Here is a 15,406-nt window from a genome sequence, read left to right as displayed (position 1 = left end):
GGGATCAAGGGGATGATAGTATCACTGTATGTGTCAGGTTCCTATACGGTGTGATGATGTCATCGTCTATTTCTCCATGGAGGAGTGGGAGTATTTAGAAGGACACAAAGATCTGTACAAGGACGTCATGTTGGAGGTTCCCAAGTCTCTCACATCACCAGGTAATAGGACTAAATACACATGGCCTATAATAATCTGTATGTAAAGAATGAATTCAGTTCCTGTATGTGTTTCCTCCAGTTGTATCCAGTAACAGAACAACATCAGACAGATGCTCCTGTCCTTTTCTTCAGTGGGACTGTAAAAAAGAAAATCCCAATGTTCCTCAGGATCATCAGGTAGATGCTGTCACCATGAATATGTGATGTGGAGAAGATTTCTTCTTAACATATTGAATAGATTCTTTATGATGTTTGACCTTCTTCCCATTCAGGTCCCTACAATATCGGATCCTCTCAGTGGAGATCGTCTATGTAAGAGAATTTTTCTGATTGACCCATCAAGTATGGATAGGAGCAGTGACAAGAAGACGGAGAGTGTATTACACCTCACCCTAGAGATCCTCTTCTGTCTTACTGGAGAGGTGAGAGATTCTGATAACGTCACGTCATTACATCATTCTTATCTATGGGAATAACAGATGGACAGAACTGGAGAGGTGAGGACTGTGCAAATGTCTGTAGTGAGATTTATTAACGTGTCTCTACATAACCAGGATTACACAGTAATGAAGAAGACCTCTAGTGAGCGCTGTCAGGCCCTGATGTCTGAGGGATGGAGAAGACCCCTGAACCCAATCACAGGGCCTCCACCTAACTACCTGAAACATGTGGGAATCAATGACCAGAAGATCCTAGAACTCACCTACAAGATGATTGAGCTGCTCCTTGGAGAGGTGACACTGCTGGGAATACTGGGACATTATACAGTAATGCTATGAAGGGATCGGGGGATGACGGTATTACTGTTTGTGTCAGGTTCCTGTAAGGTGTCAGGATGTCGCCATCTATTTCTCCAAGGAGGAGTGGGAGTATTTAGAAGGACACAGAGAACTGGACGTCATGATGGAGGTTCCCCAGCCCCTCACATCACCAGGTAATAGACAGGACTAAATACACACGGCCTACAATTATCTGTGTGTAAAGAATGAATTCAGTCCCTGTATGTTTTCTCCAGTTCTATCCAGTAAGAGGACAACACCAGAGAGATGTCCCCATCCTCCTCTTCTTCAGGACTGTAAACAAGAAAACCCCAATATTCCTCGGGATCATCAGGTAGATGGAGAGAAGGTGTCATGAGATCTCCCCTATGATGTGTAGACGGCTGTGAAGGTCTTGTGTTCAGTCTTGTTTTATCCACCAGTATTATATGTTTTATACTTGTGTACAGAGCCACCATCAGGGCATTACTACCCGTACTGGTGTAAGGGGCCCAGAGCAGAAGCAAAGGAGGAGTGGCCCCAGACTGCATGAGACAGGCTGGCAGAGTTTGTGACCCGGTCGGGGCCTATCCTCTTTTGCTTCTCCTCACCAGGCTCCCGGGGCAGCGTCAGTCATCTTTCTTTGCATACAGCCACCCACAGTGCAGGATGTATAAACACTGCCATGCACAATGCGTGCCTGTGATTGGCTGTGAGCTCCTACTCACTGCTTCCTGGACCTCCTCTTCGGCTCCAGGGACAAGAGGTTTCCCTGTGTGTGCAGAGCGGTGCACAGACTCCACGGCAACAAGCAAGAAAGGGAAGAGATGGGCGGAGCCAGGTATGTGGGGGAATTAGACACAGACAGTGCTGAGGAGATGGGTGATGATAGAAGCTACTGAGGGGAGGTTGATACACAGTACAGGGGAGAGGAGAGCAATATTCCTGAGGAGAGGGGAGAAACCTGACAGCACTTTCCCCTGCATGGCTGCTATTCACACACAGGAGCCCCCTCCCTCTTGTAATGCTCCCAGCTGCTTATTAGTCGGGACTCACACTGTAATGTGAGTGTATATACAGTGTGGATGGTGTGTGCAGGCTGTGTGCTGTAATGTGAGTATATATGTGCACATACAGTGTGTATAGTGTGCAGGCTGTGTGCTGTAATGTGAGTGTGTGTGTATACATATATATATATATTAGATGGTGTCCCGATTCTAACGCATCGGGTATTCTAGAATATGTATGCATACTGTATAGCACAGCCCACGCAGCACATTGCGCAGCCCACACAGCCCATGTAGTATATTGTGCAGCCCACGTAGTATATTGTGCAGCCCACGTAGTATATTGTGCAGCCCACGTAGTATATTGTGCAGCCCACTTAGTATATTGCCCAGTGACGTAGTATACTTCCCAGTCACGTAGTATATTGCGCAGCCCACATAGTATATTGCCCAGCAACGTAGTATATTGCGCAGCCCACGTTGTATATTGCCCAGTCACATAGTATGCACCATATACCTGTTAAAAAAAATAATTAAAATAAAAAATAGTTACATACTCACCATCTGGAGCCTCCAGATCAAAGCGTGCGGTGACCAATGCTTCAGACCGGAGCACGCGAGGGGATTGCATTGCGGTCTCACGAGATGATGAGTCTCATGAGACCGCACGTCATCATCTCGCGAGACCGCACTACATGCAGCGGTCACCGGGGCGTCGCGAGGAGCATCGGTAACCGGCCGTTTCGATCCGGGGGGGCCACCGGAGGGTGAGTATGTAACTATTTTTTATTTTTTTTAACATTAGATATTTTTACTATTCATGCTGCATAGGCAGCATGAATAGTAAAAAGTTGGTCACACAGGGTTAATAGCAGCGTTAACCGAGTGTGTTACACCGCGGTGAGCGCTGACCGGAGGGGAGTACGGAGCGGGCGCTGTGACCGGAGGGGACTATGGAGCGGGCACTGACTGCGGGGAGGAAGGAGCGGCCATTTTCTTCCGGACTGTGCCCGTCGCTGATTGGTCGAGACTATTTTGCCACGACCAATCAGCGACTTGGATTTCCATGACTGACAGAGGCCGCGACCAAAGAATATCCGTGACAGACAGAAGGACAGACAGAAAGACGGAAGTGACCCTTACACATTATATATATATCTACTATATAATTGTCTATGGTGTGTGTTGTAATGTCAGTATATATGTGTATATACATTGTGTATAGTGTGTGCAGGTTGTGTGCTGTAATGTCAGTATATTTGTGTTTTATACAGTGTGTATAGTGTGTGCTGTAATGTCAGTATAATGTTTTTTGTTTTTTTTTAATTGAAAGCTACGAACCACAATATGTTTTGACGACAAGATGGGGACACATGGGACAGGATGGAGACAGATGGGGCAGGAACATGGGGCAGGATAGAGACAGATGGGGCAGGAACATGGGACAGGATGGAGACAGATGGGGCATTACGGAGACAGATGGTGCAGGATCTTGGATCAGGAACATGGGGCAGGATGGAGACACATGGTGCAGGATAGACACAGATGAGGCAGGATCATGGGCAGGATGGAGACAGATGGAGCAGGAACATGGCGCAGGATGGAGACAGATGGGGCAGGATGGAGACACATGGAGCAGGATGGAGACACATGGTGCAGGATCAAGGGGCACAATGGAGACAGATGTTGAAGGATGAAGACAGATGGGACAGGATAGAGACATGGTGCAGGATCATAGATCAGGAACATGGGGCAGGATGGAGACACACGGTGCAGGATAGAGACAGATGGGGCAGGATCATGGGCAGGATGGAGACTGTTGTGAATTCCGTTCTCGGGCTCCCTCCTGTGGTCATGAGTGGTACTGTGTGAGTTCTGTTCTTGGGCTCCCTCTGGTGGCTTTTAGCGATATGGCTGGTCTGTAGCTAGGCTCCAGCTGCCTCGTTTTCTGCTAGTCTGGCTACCTATTTAACTCCACCTGGACCTTTACTTGTTGCCTGCTGTCGTTGTATTCAGTACTGGTCCTGATCTCTCTTGGACTTCACTAAGTGACCTGTCTCCTCCTGAGAAGCTAAGTCTTGCTAGTTCATGTTTGCTCATTGTTTTCTTGAAAATATTTCTCAGCATATTGTGAGTTCAGTCCAGCTTGCTTATATGTGATTTTCTCGCTTGCTGGAAGCTCTGGGGTGCAGAGTTGCACCCCTCACATCGTGAGTCGGTGTGGGGGTTTTTGTATTCTCTGCGTGGATAATTTTGATAGTATTTTATACTGACCGCACAGATCCCTTGCTATCTTCTGACTATTTAGTGTTAGCGGGCCTCATTTGCTAAAACCTGTTTTCATTTCTACGTTTGTGTTTTCCCCTTAACTCACCGTTATTATTTGTGGGGGGCTGTCTAAACTTTGGGGTAATTTCTCTGAGGCAAGTGAGGCTGTGTTTTTCTCTAGGGGTAGCCAGTTTCTCAGGCTGTGAAGAGGCGTCTAGGTTTTTGGAACGCTCCACGGCTGCCTATAGTGTGTGTCGATAGGATCAGGGTTGCGGTCAGTAAAGTTCCCACATCCCCAGAGCTTGTCCTTAATCGCTGGTTTACTTATCAGGTCAGTTTTTGTGATCCTAACCACCAGGATCATAACAGTACAGCAGGCCCGTAAAGTGTTAATGCATCGCAAAAGAGGGATAAGAGAAGTCCCGAGTTCATTTTTTTTTTTCCTCTGCAGTGTGTCTAGCTTCTCTCCTCCCCTTAACCTCTGGGTGGTTCAGAATTCAGCTGCAGATATGGACATTCAGAGTCTGTCTTCTAGTGTGGATCAGCTCACTGCAAGGGTACAAAGCATTCAGGATTATGTAGTTCACAGTCCTATGTCAGAGCCTAAAATACCAATTCCTGAGTTGTTCTCTGGAGATAGATCTAGGTTTTTGAACTTCAAAAATAATTGCAAATTATTCCTTTCCCTGAGACCTCGTTCCTCTGGTGATCCTGTTCAGCAAGTTAAAATTATTATTTCTTTGTTACGTGGTGACCCTCAAGATTGGGCATTCTCCCTGACGCCAGGAGATCCTGCATTGCTAAATGTGGATGCGTTTTTTCTGGCGCTTGGATTGCTTTATGAGGAACCTAATCTAGTAGACCAGGCAGAAAAGGTTTTGCTGGCTCTCTCTCAGGGTCAGGATGAAGCAGAGGTTTACTGTCAGAAGTTTAGGGAATGGTCTGTGCTCACTCAATGGAATGAGTGCGCCCTGGCAGCGATTTTCAGAAAGGGTCTTTCTGAGGCCCTTAAGGATGTTATGGTGGGGTTCCCCACGCCTGCGGGTCTGAATGAGTCAATGTCTTTGGCCATTCAGATTGATCGGCGTTTGCGGGAGCGCAAACCTGTGCACCATCTGGCGGAATTTTCTGAGCAGAAGCCTTAGTCTATGCAATGTGACAGGATTCTGACCAGAATTGAACGGCAAAATCACAGACGTCAGAATGGGTTGTGCTTTTACTGTGGTGATTCTGCTCATGTTATCTCAGATTGTTCTAAGCGCACAAATAGGTTCGCTAAGTCTGTCACCATTGGTACTGTACAGCCTAAATTCATTTTGTCTGTTACTTTGATTTGCTCTCTGTCATCCTACTCAGTTATGGCTTTTGTGGATTCAGGTGCTGCCCTGAATTTCATGGATTTGTCATTTGCCAGGCGCTGTGGTTTTATCTTGTAGCCTTTGCAAATCCCTATTCCACTAAAGGGAATTGATGCTACGCCATTGGCCAAGAATAAGCCTCAGTACTGGACTCAAGTGACCATGTGCATGACTCCTGCACATCAGGAGGTGATTCGCTTTCTTGTGTTACATAATTTGCATGATGTTGTCGTGTTGGGTCTGCAATGGCTGCAGGTTCATAATCCAGTCCTGGATTGGAAAGCAATGTCTGTTTCAAGTTGGGGTTGCCAGGGGATTCATGGCGATGCTCCTTTGGTGTCAGTTGCTTCTTCTACTCCTTCTGAGGTCCCTGAATTTTTGTCGGACTACCGGGATGTATTTGATGAGCCCAAATCCAGTGCCCTACCTCCTCATAGGGATTGTGATTGTGCTATAAATTTGATTCCTGGTAGTAAGTTCCCTAAGGGATGACTTTTTAATTTATCTGTACCAGAACATGCCACTATGCGGAGTTATATAAAGGAGTCTTTGGAGAAAGGGCATATTCGCCAGTCCTCGTCCCCTTTGGGTGCGGGGTTCTTTTTTGTGGCCAAGAAGGATGGTTCTCTGAGACCCTGTATAGATTATCGCCTTCTAAATAAAATCACGGTCAAATTTCAGTATCCTTTCCACTGCTGTCCGATCTGTTTGCTTGGATTAGGGGGGCTAGTTGGTTCACCAAGATAGATCTTCGAGGAGCTTATAATCTTGTGCGTATAAAGCAGGGCGATGAATGGAAAACAGCATTTAATACGCCCGAAGGCCATTTTGAGTACTTGGTGATGCCTTTTGGGCTTTCTAATGCCCCTTCCGTGTTTCAGTCCTTCATGCACGACATCTTCCGAGAGTATCTGGATAGATTTATGATTGTGTACCTGGATGATATTTTGGTCTTTTCTGATGATTGGGAATCTCATGTGAAGCAGGTCAGGATGGTATTTCAGGTCCTGCGTGCCAATGCCTTGTTTGTGAAGGGCTCGAAGTGTCTCTTCGGAGTCCAGAAGGTTTCCTTTTTGGGCTTTATTTTTTCTCCTTCTATTGAGATGGATCCAGTCAACGTCCAGGCTATTTATGACTGGACTCAACCTACATCGGTGAAGAGTCTTCAGAAGTTCTTGGGCTTTGCTAATTTTTACCGTCGCTTCATCACTAATTTTTCTAGTGTGGTTAAGCCTTTGACGGATTTGACCAAGAAGGGTTCTGATGTTACGAATTGGTCTCCTGTGGCCGTGGAGGCCTTTCAGGAGCTGAAACGTCGGTTTTCTTCGGCTCCTGTCTTGCGTCAGCCGGATGTCTCTCTTCCTTTCCAGGTCGAGGTTGATGCTTCTGAGATTGGAGCAGGGGCTGTCTTGTCGCAGAGAAGCTCTGATGGCTCTGTGATGAGGCCATGTGCTTTCTTTTCAAGAAAGTTTTTGCCTGCCGAGCGGAATTATGATGTTGGTAATCGGGAGTTGTTGGCAATGAAGTGGGCATTTGAGGAGTGGCGACATTGGCTTGAGGGAGCTAAGCATCATGTGGTGGTCTTGACTGATCACAAGAATTTGACTTATCTCGAGTCTGCCAAACGGTTAAATCCCAGACAGGCTCGATGGTCGCTGTTTTTCTCCCGTTTCGATTTCGTGGTCTCATACCTTCCGGGTTCGAAGAACGTGAAGGCTGATGCCCTTTCAAGGAGTTTTGTGCCTGACTCTCCGGGAGTTTCTGAACCGGCTGGTGTCCTCAGAGAGGGGGTGATTTTGTCTGCCATCTCCCCTGATTTGCGACGGGTGCTGCAGGAATTTCAGGCCAATAGACCTGACCGTTGTCCACCGGAGAGACTGTTTGTCCCGGATAGATGGACCAGTAGAGTTATTTCCGAGGTTCATTCTTCGGTGTTGGCGGGTCATCCTGGGATTTTTGGTACCAGGGATTTGGTGGCTAGGTCCTTTTGGTGGCCTTCCTTGTCACGGGATGTGCGTTCCTTTGTGCAGTCCTGTGGGATTTGTGCTCGGGCCAAGCCTTGCTGTTCTCGTGCCAGTGGATTGCTTTTGCCTTTGCCTGTCCCGAAGAGGCCCTGGACGCATATTTCCATGGATTTTATTTCGGATCTTCCAGTCTCTCAGAGGATGTCTGTCATCTGGGTGGTTTGTGATCGTTTTTCTAAAATGGTCCATTTGGTGCCCTTGCCTAAGCTGCCTTCCTCCTCCGATTTGGTTCCGCTGTTTTTTCAGAATGTGGTTCGTTTGCATGGTATTCCGGAGAACATTGTGTCTGACAGAGGATCCCAGTTTGTGTCCAGATTTTGGCGGTCCTTTTGTGCTAGGATGGGCATTGATTTGTCTTTTTCGTCGGCCTTCCATCCTCAGACGAATGGCCAGACCGAACGAACTAATCAGACCTTGGAAACTTATCTGAGATGTTTTGTTTCTGCTGATCAGGATGATTGGGTGACTTTTTTGCCATTGGCGGAGTTCGCCCTCAATAATCGGGCTAGTTCTGCTACTTTGGTTTCTCCTTTTTTTTGTAATTCTGGTTTCCATCCTCGTTTTTCCTCAGGTCAGGTTGAGCCTTCTGACTGTCCTGGGGTGGATTCTGTGGTGGATAGGTTGCAGCAGATTTGGAACCACGTAGTGGACAATTTGACGTTGTCACAAGAGAAGGCTCAGCGCTTTGCTAACCGCCGTCGCTGTGTGGGTCCCCGACTTCGTGTGGGGGATTTGGTATGGTTGTCTTCTCGTTATGTTCCTATGAAGGTTTCCTCTCCTAAGTTCAAGCCTCGTTTCATCGGTCCTTATAAGATTTTAGAAATCCTCAACCCTGTGTCATTTCGTTTGGACCTCCCAGCATCGTTTGCCATTCATAATGTGTTCCATAGGTCATTGTTGCGGAGGTATGTGGTGCCTGTGGTTCCTTCTGTTGATCCTCCTGCTCCGGTGTTGGTCGAGGGAGAATTGGAGTATGTGGTGGAGAAGATCTTGGATTCTCGTATTTCGAGACGGAAGCTTCAGTACTTAGTTAAATGGAAGGGCTATGGTCAGGAGTATAATTCCTGGGTTGTCGCCTCTGATGTCCATGCAGCCGATTTGGTTCGTGCCTTTCATTTGGCTCATCCTGATCGGCCTGGGGGCTCTGGTGAGGGTTCGGTGACCCCTCCTCAAGGGGGGGATACTCTTGTGAATTCCGTTCTCGGGCTCCCTCCTGTGGTCATGAGTGGTACTGTGTGAGTTCTGTTCTTGGGCTCCCTCTGGTGGCTTTTAGCAATACGGCTGGTCTGTAGCTGGGCTCCAGCTGCCTCGTTTTCTGCTAGTCTGGCTACCTATTTAACTCACCTGGACCTTTACTTGTTGACTGCTGTCGTTGTATTCAGTACTGGTCCTGATCTCTCTTGGACTTCACTAAGTGACCTGTCTCCTCCTGAGAAGCTAAGTCTTGCTAGTTCATGTTTGCTCATTGTTTTCTTGAAAATGTTTCTCAGCATATTGTGAGTTCAGTCCAGCTTGCTTATATGTGATTTTCTCGCTTGCTGGAAGCTCTGGGGTGCAGAGTTGCGCCCCTCACATCGTGAGTCGGTGTGGGGGTTTTTGTATTCTCTGTGTGGATAATTTTGATAGTATTTTATACTGACCGCACAGATCCCTTGCTATCTTCTGACTATTTAGTGTTAGCGGGCCTCATTTGCTAAAACCTGTTTTCATTTCTACGTTTGTGTTTTCCTCTTAACTCACCGTTATTATTTGTGGGGGGCTGTCTAAACTTTGGGGTAATTTCTCTGAGGCAAGTGAGGCTGTGTTTCTCTCTAGGGGTAGCCAGTTTCTCAGGCTGTGAAGAGGCGTCTAGGTTTTTGGAACGCTCCACGGCTGCCTATAGTGTGTGTCGATAGGATCAGGGTTGCGGTCAGTAAAGTTCCCACATCCCCAGAGCTTGTCCTTAATCGCTTGTTTACTTATCAGGTCAGTTTTTGTGATCCTAACCACCAGGATCATAACAGGAGACACATGGTGCAGATGGAGACATCATCTACAGCTATACACTGTATATTACCTACAGAGTTCCTGTGTATAATGTCACTGGTGATCACTGTATTAGGCTGGGTTCACATTGCGTTTACAGCAGCCCGTTCAACACATGCGTTAACGGGCTGCTGTTAACGCAAGTGCCGATATGTAATCGCGCTAGCGCAGATAGAGCTAGCAGTGACAGACCTGGAAACACTGCAGCCCGCGTCCCAGGGTCCGTCACTCAATGACGGCACATCGCTAGCAATGCATCTGACATAGGACTTAATGGCGGCGTTAACAGACTGCATTACACCGCGTTATGCTGCAGTGTAACGTAGTCTTTCTAACGGACACCTATAATGCAACGTGAACCCAGTTTGACCTGTACACTGCATACTATATACAGATCTCCTGTGCACAATATCACCAGTGATCACTGTATTACCTGTACACTAAACACTATATACAGAGCTCCTTTGTATGTCACTGGTGATCACTGTATTACCTGTACCCTGGCACTGTATACAGAGCTCCTATGTATAATGTCACTGGTGAGCACTGTATTACTTGTACACTGACACTATATACCGAGCTCCTGTGTATAATGTCACTAGTGATCACTGTATTACCTGTACACTAACACTGACACTATATACAGAGCTCCTGTGTATATTGTTACTGGTGATCACTGCATTACCTGTACACTGCCACTATATACTGAGCTCCTGTGTATAATGTCACCAGTGATCACTGTATTACCTGTACATTGACACAATTCAGTGCCTTGCGAAAGTATTCGGCCCCCTGGAACATTTCAACCTTTTCCCACATATCATGCTTCAAACATAAAGATACCAAATGTAAGTTTTTGGTGAAGAATCAACAACAAGTGGAACACAATTGTGAAGTTGAAGGAAATGTATTGGTTATTTAAAATTTTTGTGGAAATTCAAAAACTGAAAAGTGGGGCGTGCAATATTATTGCATCTGTTTGTGACTTTTACAATATTTGTTTCAGGGTGAAGATCTGACCCATATTAATACTTCAGAGACCTATACGTGGGGTGATGAGCCGTGTAAAGAGGAGACTCCTACAGATAACTACATAGGTGAGTAATAATCACTAAATGCAGATTATTCACAGTTTCTTCTTCCTGTAGAATTCTGTGTCATTTTTTTTTAGGGCTTGGTCTCTCTATACTTTTTGATGTCCATTCTTACTTTATGAAGGATTTAGTATCTTTTTCTATTAAAGCATTTTACCTACAACATTTCACAGGCCAAAACTAAAGTAATACACTTTTCCCACTAAGAAAAATATAGGGTCAATCTCTGTACAATCTGCTCTGACCGTTTGGTCATGTGATTGCTCCAGCCTAACTCTATCCACAGCAGGAAAGGTCTAGTCTCAGCTGCGGATAGTGATTGGCTAAATCAGTCACGAGTTCATCCTAAAGAGGAGGCATGGAGACTGGAGGGGGCACCTGGCCATCAGGGGGATTATTAATAATTATTATTTCTCATGAGAGATAAGCCATTGAGGGTCATGGACTTGGCATCAATGTGTATAGGTCTTGTGTTGGGTATCAGTTCCACTATGGACTTGTTTTGGTGTCTGTACAGAAGAGGTAAGTAACCCCTTATATGATGGACGTCTATGACCTCAAGATCAGGATTCAGAGAATATGTAGAACCAGGACTTGTACAGCGATAATCCAGCACCACATAGAAAGGTTAAAACATCACTTTTATTCCCTGGTTAAAACTATTCCTTCTGTGCAGGCATGTGCTAACAAAAAACACATACACTTATGGCGACCTCCTCCTGATGCGTTTCATGCTTGTTCACAGCCCTTATTCATTACTTGGGGAACAATATCCATTATCAGAGTATTAAACACTGCTGATTACATGGTACAGGAATAATCACTTAATCCAACAGTAGAAAATAGATCTTAACAACATAGACACAATAATACAAAGAAAAAAATATACTGTATATAAGATGTTGACAGCTTTACATGAGATCCGTCTCTTCGAGCCTCAAGATCTACCTTAGTACTGATATTGGACCAGTAGAAGTGCTAATCGCACGAAACGGCCGTCGTCCCTCTGCACTCCCCGTACCCTCCGCACTTTCCAAGATGTGTTTGTATTAGTCTGCACATGGATTAAACACTTTGGATCAGCAAACTGGTGAGTGCCGCTATTTTCTAAAAACTAACTTTGTGAAATGTCGAATCCCCCATATATTGTTTGATGGCACCACACATATAATCCCCCATATATAGTATGATGGAACCACACATGTAATCCCCCATATATAGTTTGATGGCACCACACATGTAATCCCCCATGTGTAGTATGATGGCTCCACACATGTAATCCCCCATGTATAGTATGATGGCTCCACACATGTAATCCCCCATATATAGTATGATGGCCCACACATGTAATCCCCCATATATAGTATGATGGCTCCACACACACATGTAATCCCCCATATATAGTATGATGGCCCCACACATGTAATCCCCCATATATAGCAAGATGGCCCCCACAAAGTACTGATTGATATAAATGTAACAAAAAACCCTCACCTCTCTTCCTCTCTTCCTTCCCTGCTGCTCCAGTTGGTCCACAGTTGCAGCGTTACTAGGGCCATGGGTGGGAGAGCAGAGTGCACGCTCTCTGTCCACTGACAGCGCTAACATATAACAGTTTCAGCGCGTGCGTAGTAGCGTTCAGATGATGAACGTTGCGTGTGTACGTGCGCCCCGGAAATGAGGAACAACCAAGGCAGGCACCTGCAGCGTGCTCTGAGCTGTCGCAGAGAGACAACACTGTCAGTGTATAGTGGCGGTCTGTTGCAGCACCGCAAACCGGCAAAAAAAAACCCAAAGGCCCGGTCCTGGTTCATGGACTGGTGGTTGGGAACCCCTGATATACGGTATCCAGACCCCTCAAATTTATTCCAGGTACACTAATAGCTCGGCGTTGCAGTGGTATGGTCCGTTCTCCAAAGTATCACAGGAGCTGTTTTTCAACACATACGACAACCCCAGGCTGCATATTACTTGTGGTACTGTGAGCTGCCAGTGTGGTCTAAACATGCTCTCGTATTCTGCAACGTCTCTGGTCTCTGCCATTGAGCAAATCTGAGACTTCATTAGTTGGAAATTGCAGCAGCAGATCTTGAGGATTTTCTTACCCAAGTGCATTCAGTGTGGCAGAACATTCCTCATAAGACCATTAATAACCTCACTGATAACAAACAAAGCATGTAAGCCACTCATACTCAATATTGAAAAGATGGAGATGTTTTGAAAATTTTGTTTTCATTTTTCATCATTTCCAAATTACTAACATGTTTTTCCGTCCTGTGATTTTCCATAATTCCACAACTTTTCCTTCTGGGTGTTACAATTTCAATATAGAGGAGTGTGGTATGTCCGGCATATTGTGGTACATCTTCGCCACTGCTCCCAAGGTTTAGCATTGCCTGCCAAGAAGGTGACATCATGTCAATAGCACAGCAATCAATCAGTAAGTTGACTAGTTGCCAAGCTGTCAATGTAATATCAGTGCTTCAGCCAATGCCAGACATGAGGAGCAGTGTCACAGACTCACCAGCGGACCCCAGGAAGGTGAGTCCACCGCAAATAGTTTTTTTTAAAGCCAAATGCAGTGATGGACATATTTTATTTGAAAGCCAACAACCCCTTTAATGGTATTGGTCAGTTGTTCTGTCATGACTATGCTCACCAGCAAGGTTGTGCAAACTGTGGAAAGCCGAAGATGGATGAAACAGGCAGTGGATCCAAGGAATGTCTTGTAGTCAGGCATGCAGGGACTCCCTAGGAAACAGGAATTCATTGCTGACTGGCAATTTACAGTTTAGGAAGTAAAAAAATAATTAGTTCATGCAGAGAAGTGAGGCAGCTTGATGTCTAAGCATTGAATGAGGCAGGAAGCTGTTCAAGAGCAACCCAAGATCAATTTTTAGCAATGATTCAATGTCTATTGAAAAATAAATATACTGTACAATTATCTTTTATTGCAGATAACTGCACTGTGATCTCGGAGAAATACCTGATATTTTCAGATTTTAAAGCAAATGATCCTAGAATCACACCTGATACTTTTAGAGAGCATCCCATTACACCAGACATACCTCTGCTCCTTCTTAAGAAAAAGAGATCTAAGAAAAGGGATGAACATCCAAGAGCACATACAAGACAGAAGACATTTTCATGTTCAGAATGTGGGAAATGTTGTATATCAAAATCTGATCTTATTAAACATCAGAGAGTTCACACAGGGGAGAAGCCGTTTTCATGCTCAGAATGTGAAAAAAGTTTTTCTGACAGATCATCTCTTGCTCAGCATCAGAAAATTCACACAGGTGAGAGGCCATTTTCATGTCCAGAATGTGGGAAAAGTTTTATTCGGAAGAAAAATCTTGCTACACATCTGAATATTCACACAGGAGAGAAGCCATTTTCATGCTCAGAATGTGAAAAAAGATTTTCAAGCAAATCATCTCTTGCTCAGCATCAGAAAATTCACACAGGAGAGAAGCCATTTGCATGTACAGAGTGTGGAAAATGTTTTACACAAAAATCACTATTTCTACGACACCAGAGAATTCACACAGGGGTGAAGCCATTTTCATGTTCAGAATGTGGAAAATGTTTTACAGAGAAATCAGATCTTGTTATACATCAAAGATTTCACACAGGAGAGAAGCTGTTTTCATGTTTAGAATGTGGGAAAGATTTTACCGGTAAATCACAACTTCTTAGACATCACAGAGGTCACACTGGGGAGAAGCCGTTTTCATGTTTAGAATGTGGGAAATGTTTTACAGTTAAATCACATCTTGTTAGACATCACAAATGTCACACAGGGGAGAAACCATTTTTATGTTCAGAATGTGGAAAATGTTTTAATCGGAAAACAAATTTTGCTAGACATCTGAAAATTCACACAGGGGAGAAGCCAATTTAATGTTTAGAATGTGGGAAATACTGGTCTTCAAAATATGATCTTGCTAAACATAAGACAATTCACAAAGGGCAGACCATTTTCCTTTTCAGTATGTGGAAAATGTTTTCAACAGAAAAAAACTCTTACTAGACATCTGAGAAATCACACAAGAGAGTAGCCATTTTTCTGATCAGAATATGGGAAATGTTTTACAAACACATCAAATCTAGTTTCACATTGCAGAAGTCATGCAGAGGAGAAGTACCGTAATTTTCATTTTCAGAATGTGGGGAAAATTTTCTTATATGTTTCACTCGGAGAAATCGCACGGGCAGATAGACACTTTTTTTTTTTTTAAATAATTTACTTGGCAAACTGTATGAGTTACAGTCAATGTAAGTTCACATGTCATCATTCAAGAGAAATGGAAAACAATTTAAAGCACTAAATGATGACTAATTTATGTAAGTAATTACCAATAAACATCTGTTATCAAAAAGCAAACAGTAGAAATAAAGCATCTATAAACTGATTGGTGCACCTTATTAGAGACACCCATCTATTAGTACATTGGACATCCTCTGGCTTTTCTAAGAGCAGCAATTTCTTGCCACGAAAAATTTGAAATCAGGAATATTGGTCCATGCAGGCTGGATATCTTCTTACAAGTGTGGCAAAAAATTGAATTTCTGTTTACTTCTTCCAATTCTAATTCAGATATCAGTAATTTTCTTGTATGCAAAAAAAAGAAAATGGGTAACTTGTGCGGGACTTCCACTCTTTTATCACATTAGGGACTTTCCAAACTGGACATGGTATCAGCAAATT

At 44.6% G+C, this 15,406-nt stretch overlaps 1 protein-coding gene across 1 annotated transcript in view; it reads left to right on the top strand.

Moving 5' to 3' along the window:
* The window catches only part of LOC143767438 (uncharacterized), a 62,814-nt gene extending 47,704 nt beyond the window's left edge, over positions 1 to 15,110 (top strand). The window contains exon 8 of the mRNA XM_077255774.1: positions 14,002 to 15,110. Coding sequence (XP_077111889.1) covers positions 14,002 to 14,599 — 598 coding nt within the window. The 3' untranslated portion in view covers positions 14,600 to 15,110. The remainder of the gene's footprint in view (positions 1 to 14,001) is intronic.
* The last annotated feature ends 296 nt before the right edge of the window (positions 15,111 to 15,406 follow it).

The sequence above is a fragment of the Ranitomeya variabilis genome, chromosome 4 (assembly GCF_051348905.1).
Source record: "Ranitomeya variabilis isolate aRanVar5 chromosome 4, aRanVar5.hap1, whole genome shotgun sequence".
Classification (NCBI taxonomy): domain Eukaryota; kingdom Metazoa; phylum Chordata; class Amphibia; order Anura; family Dendrobatidae; genus Ranitomeya; species Ranitomeya variabilis.
Note: the sequence above shows the minus strand (reverse complement) of the source record. Positions and strands in the feature narration are given on the sequence as shown.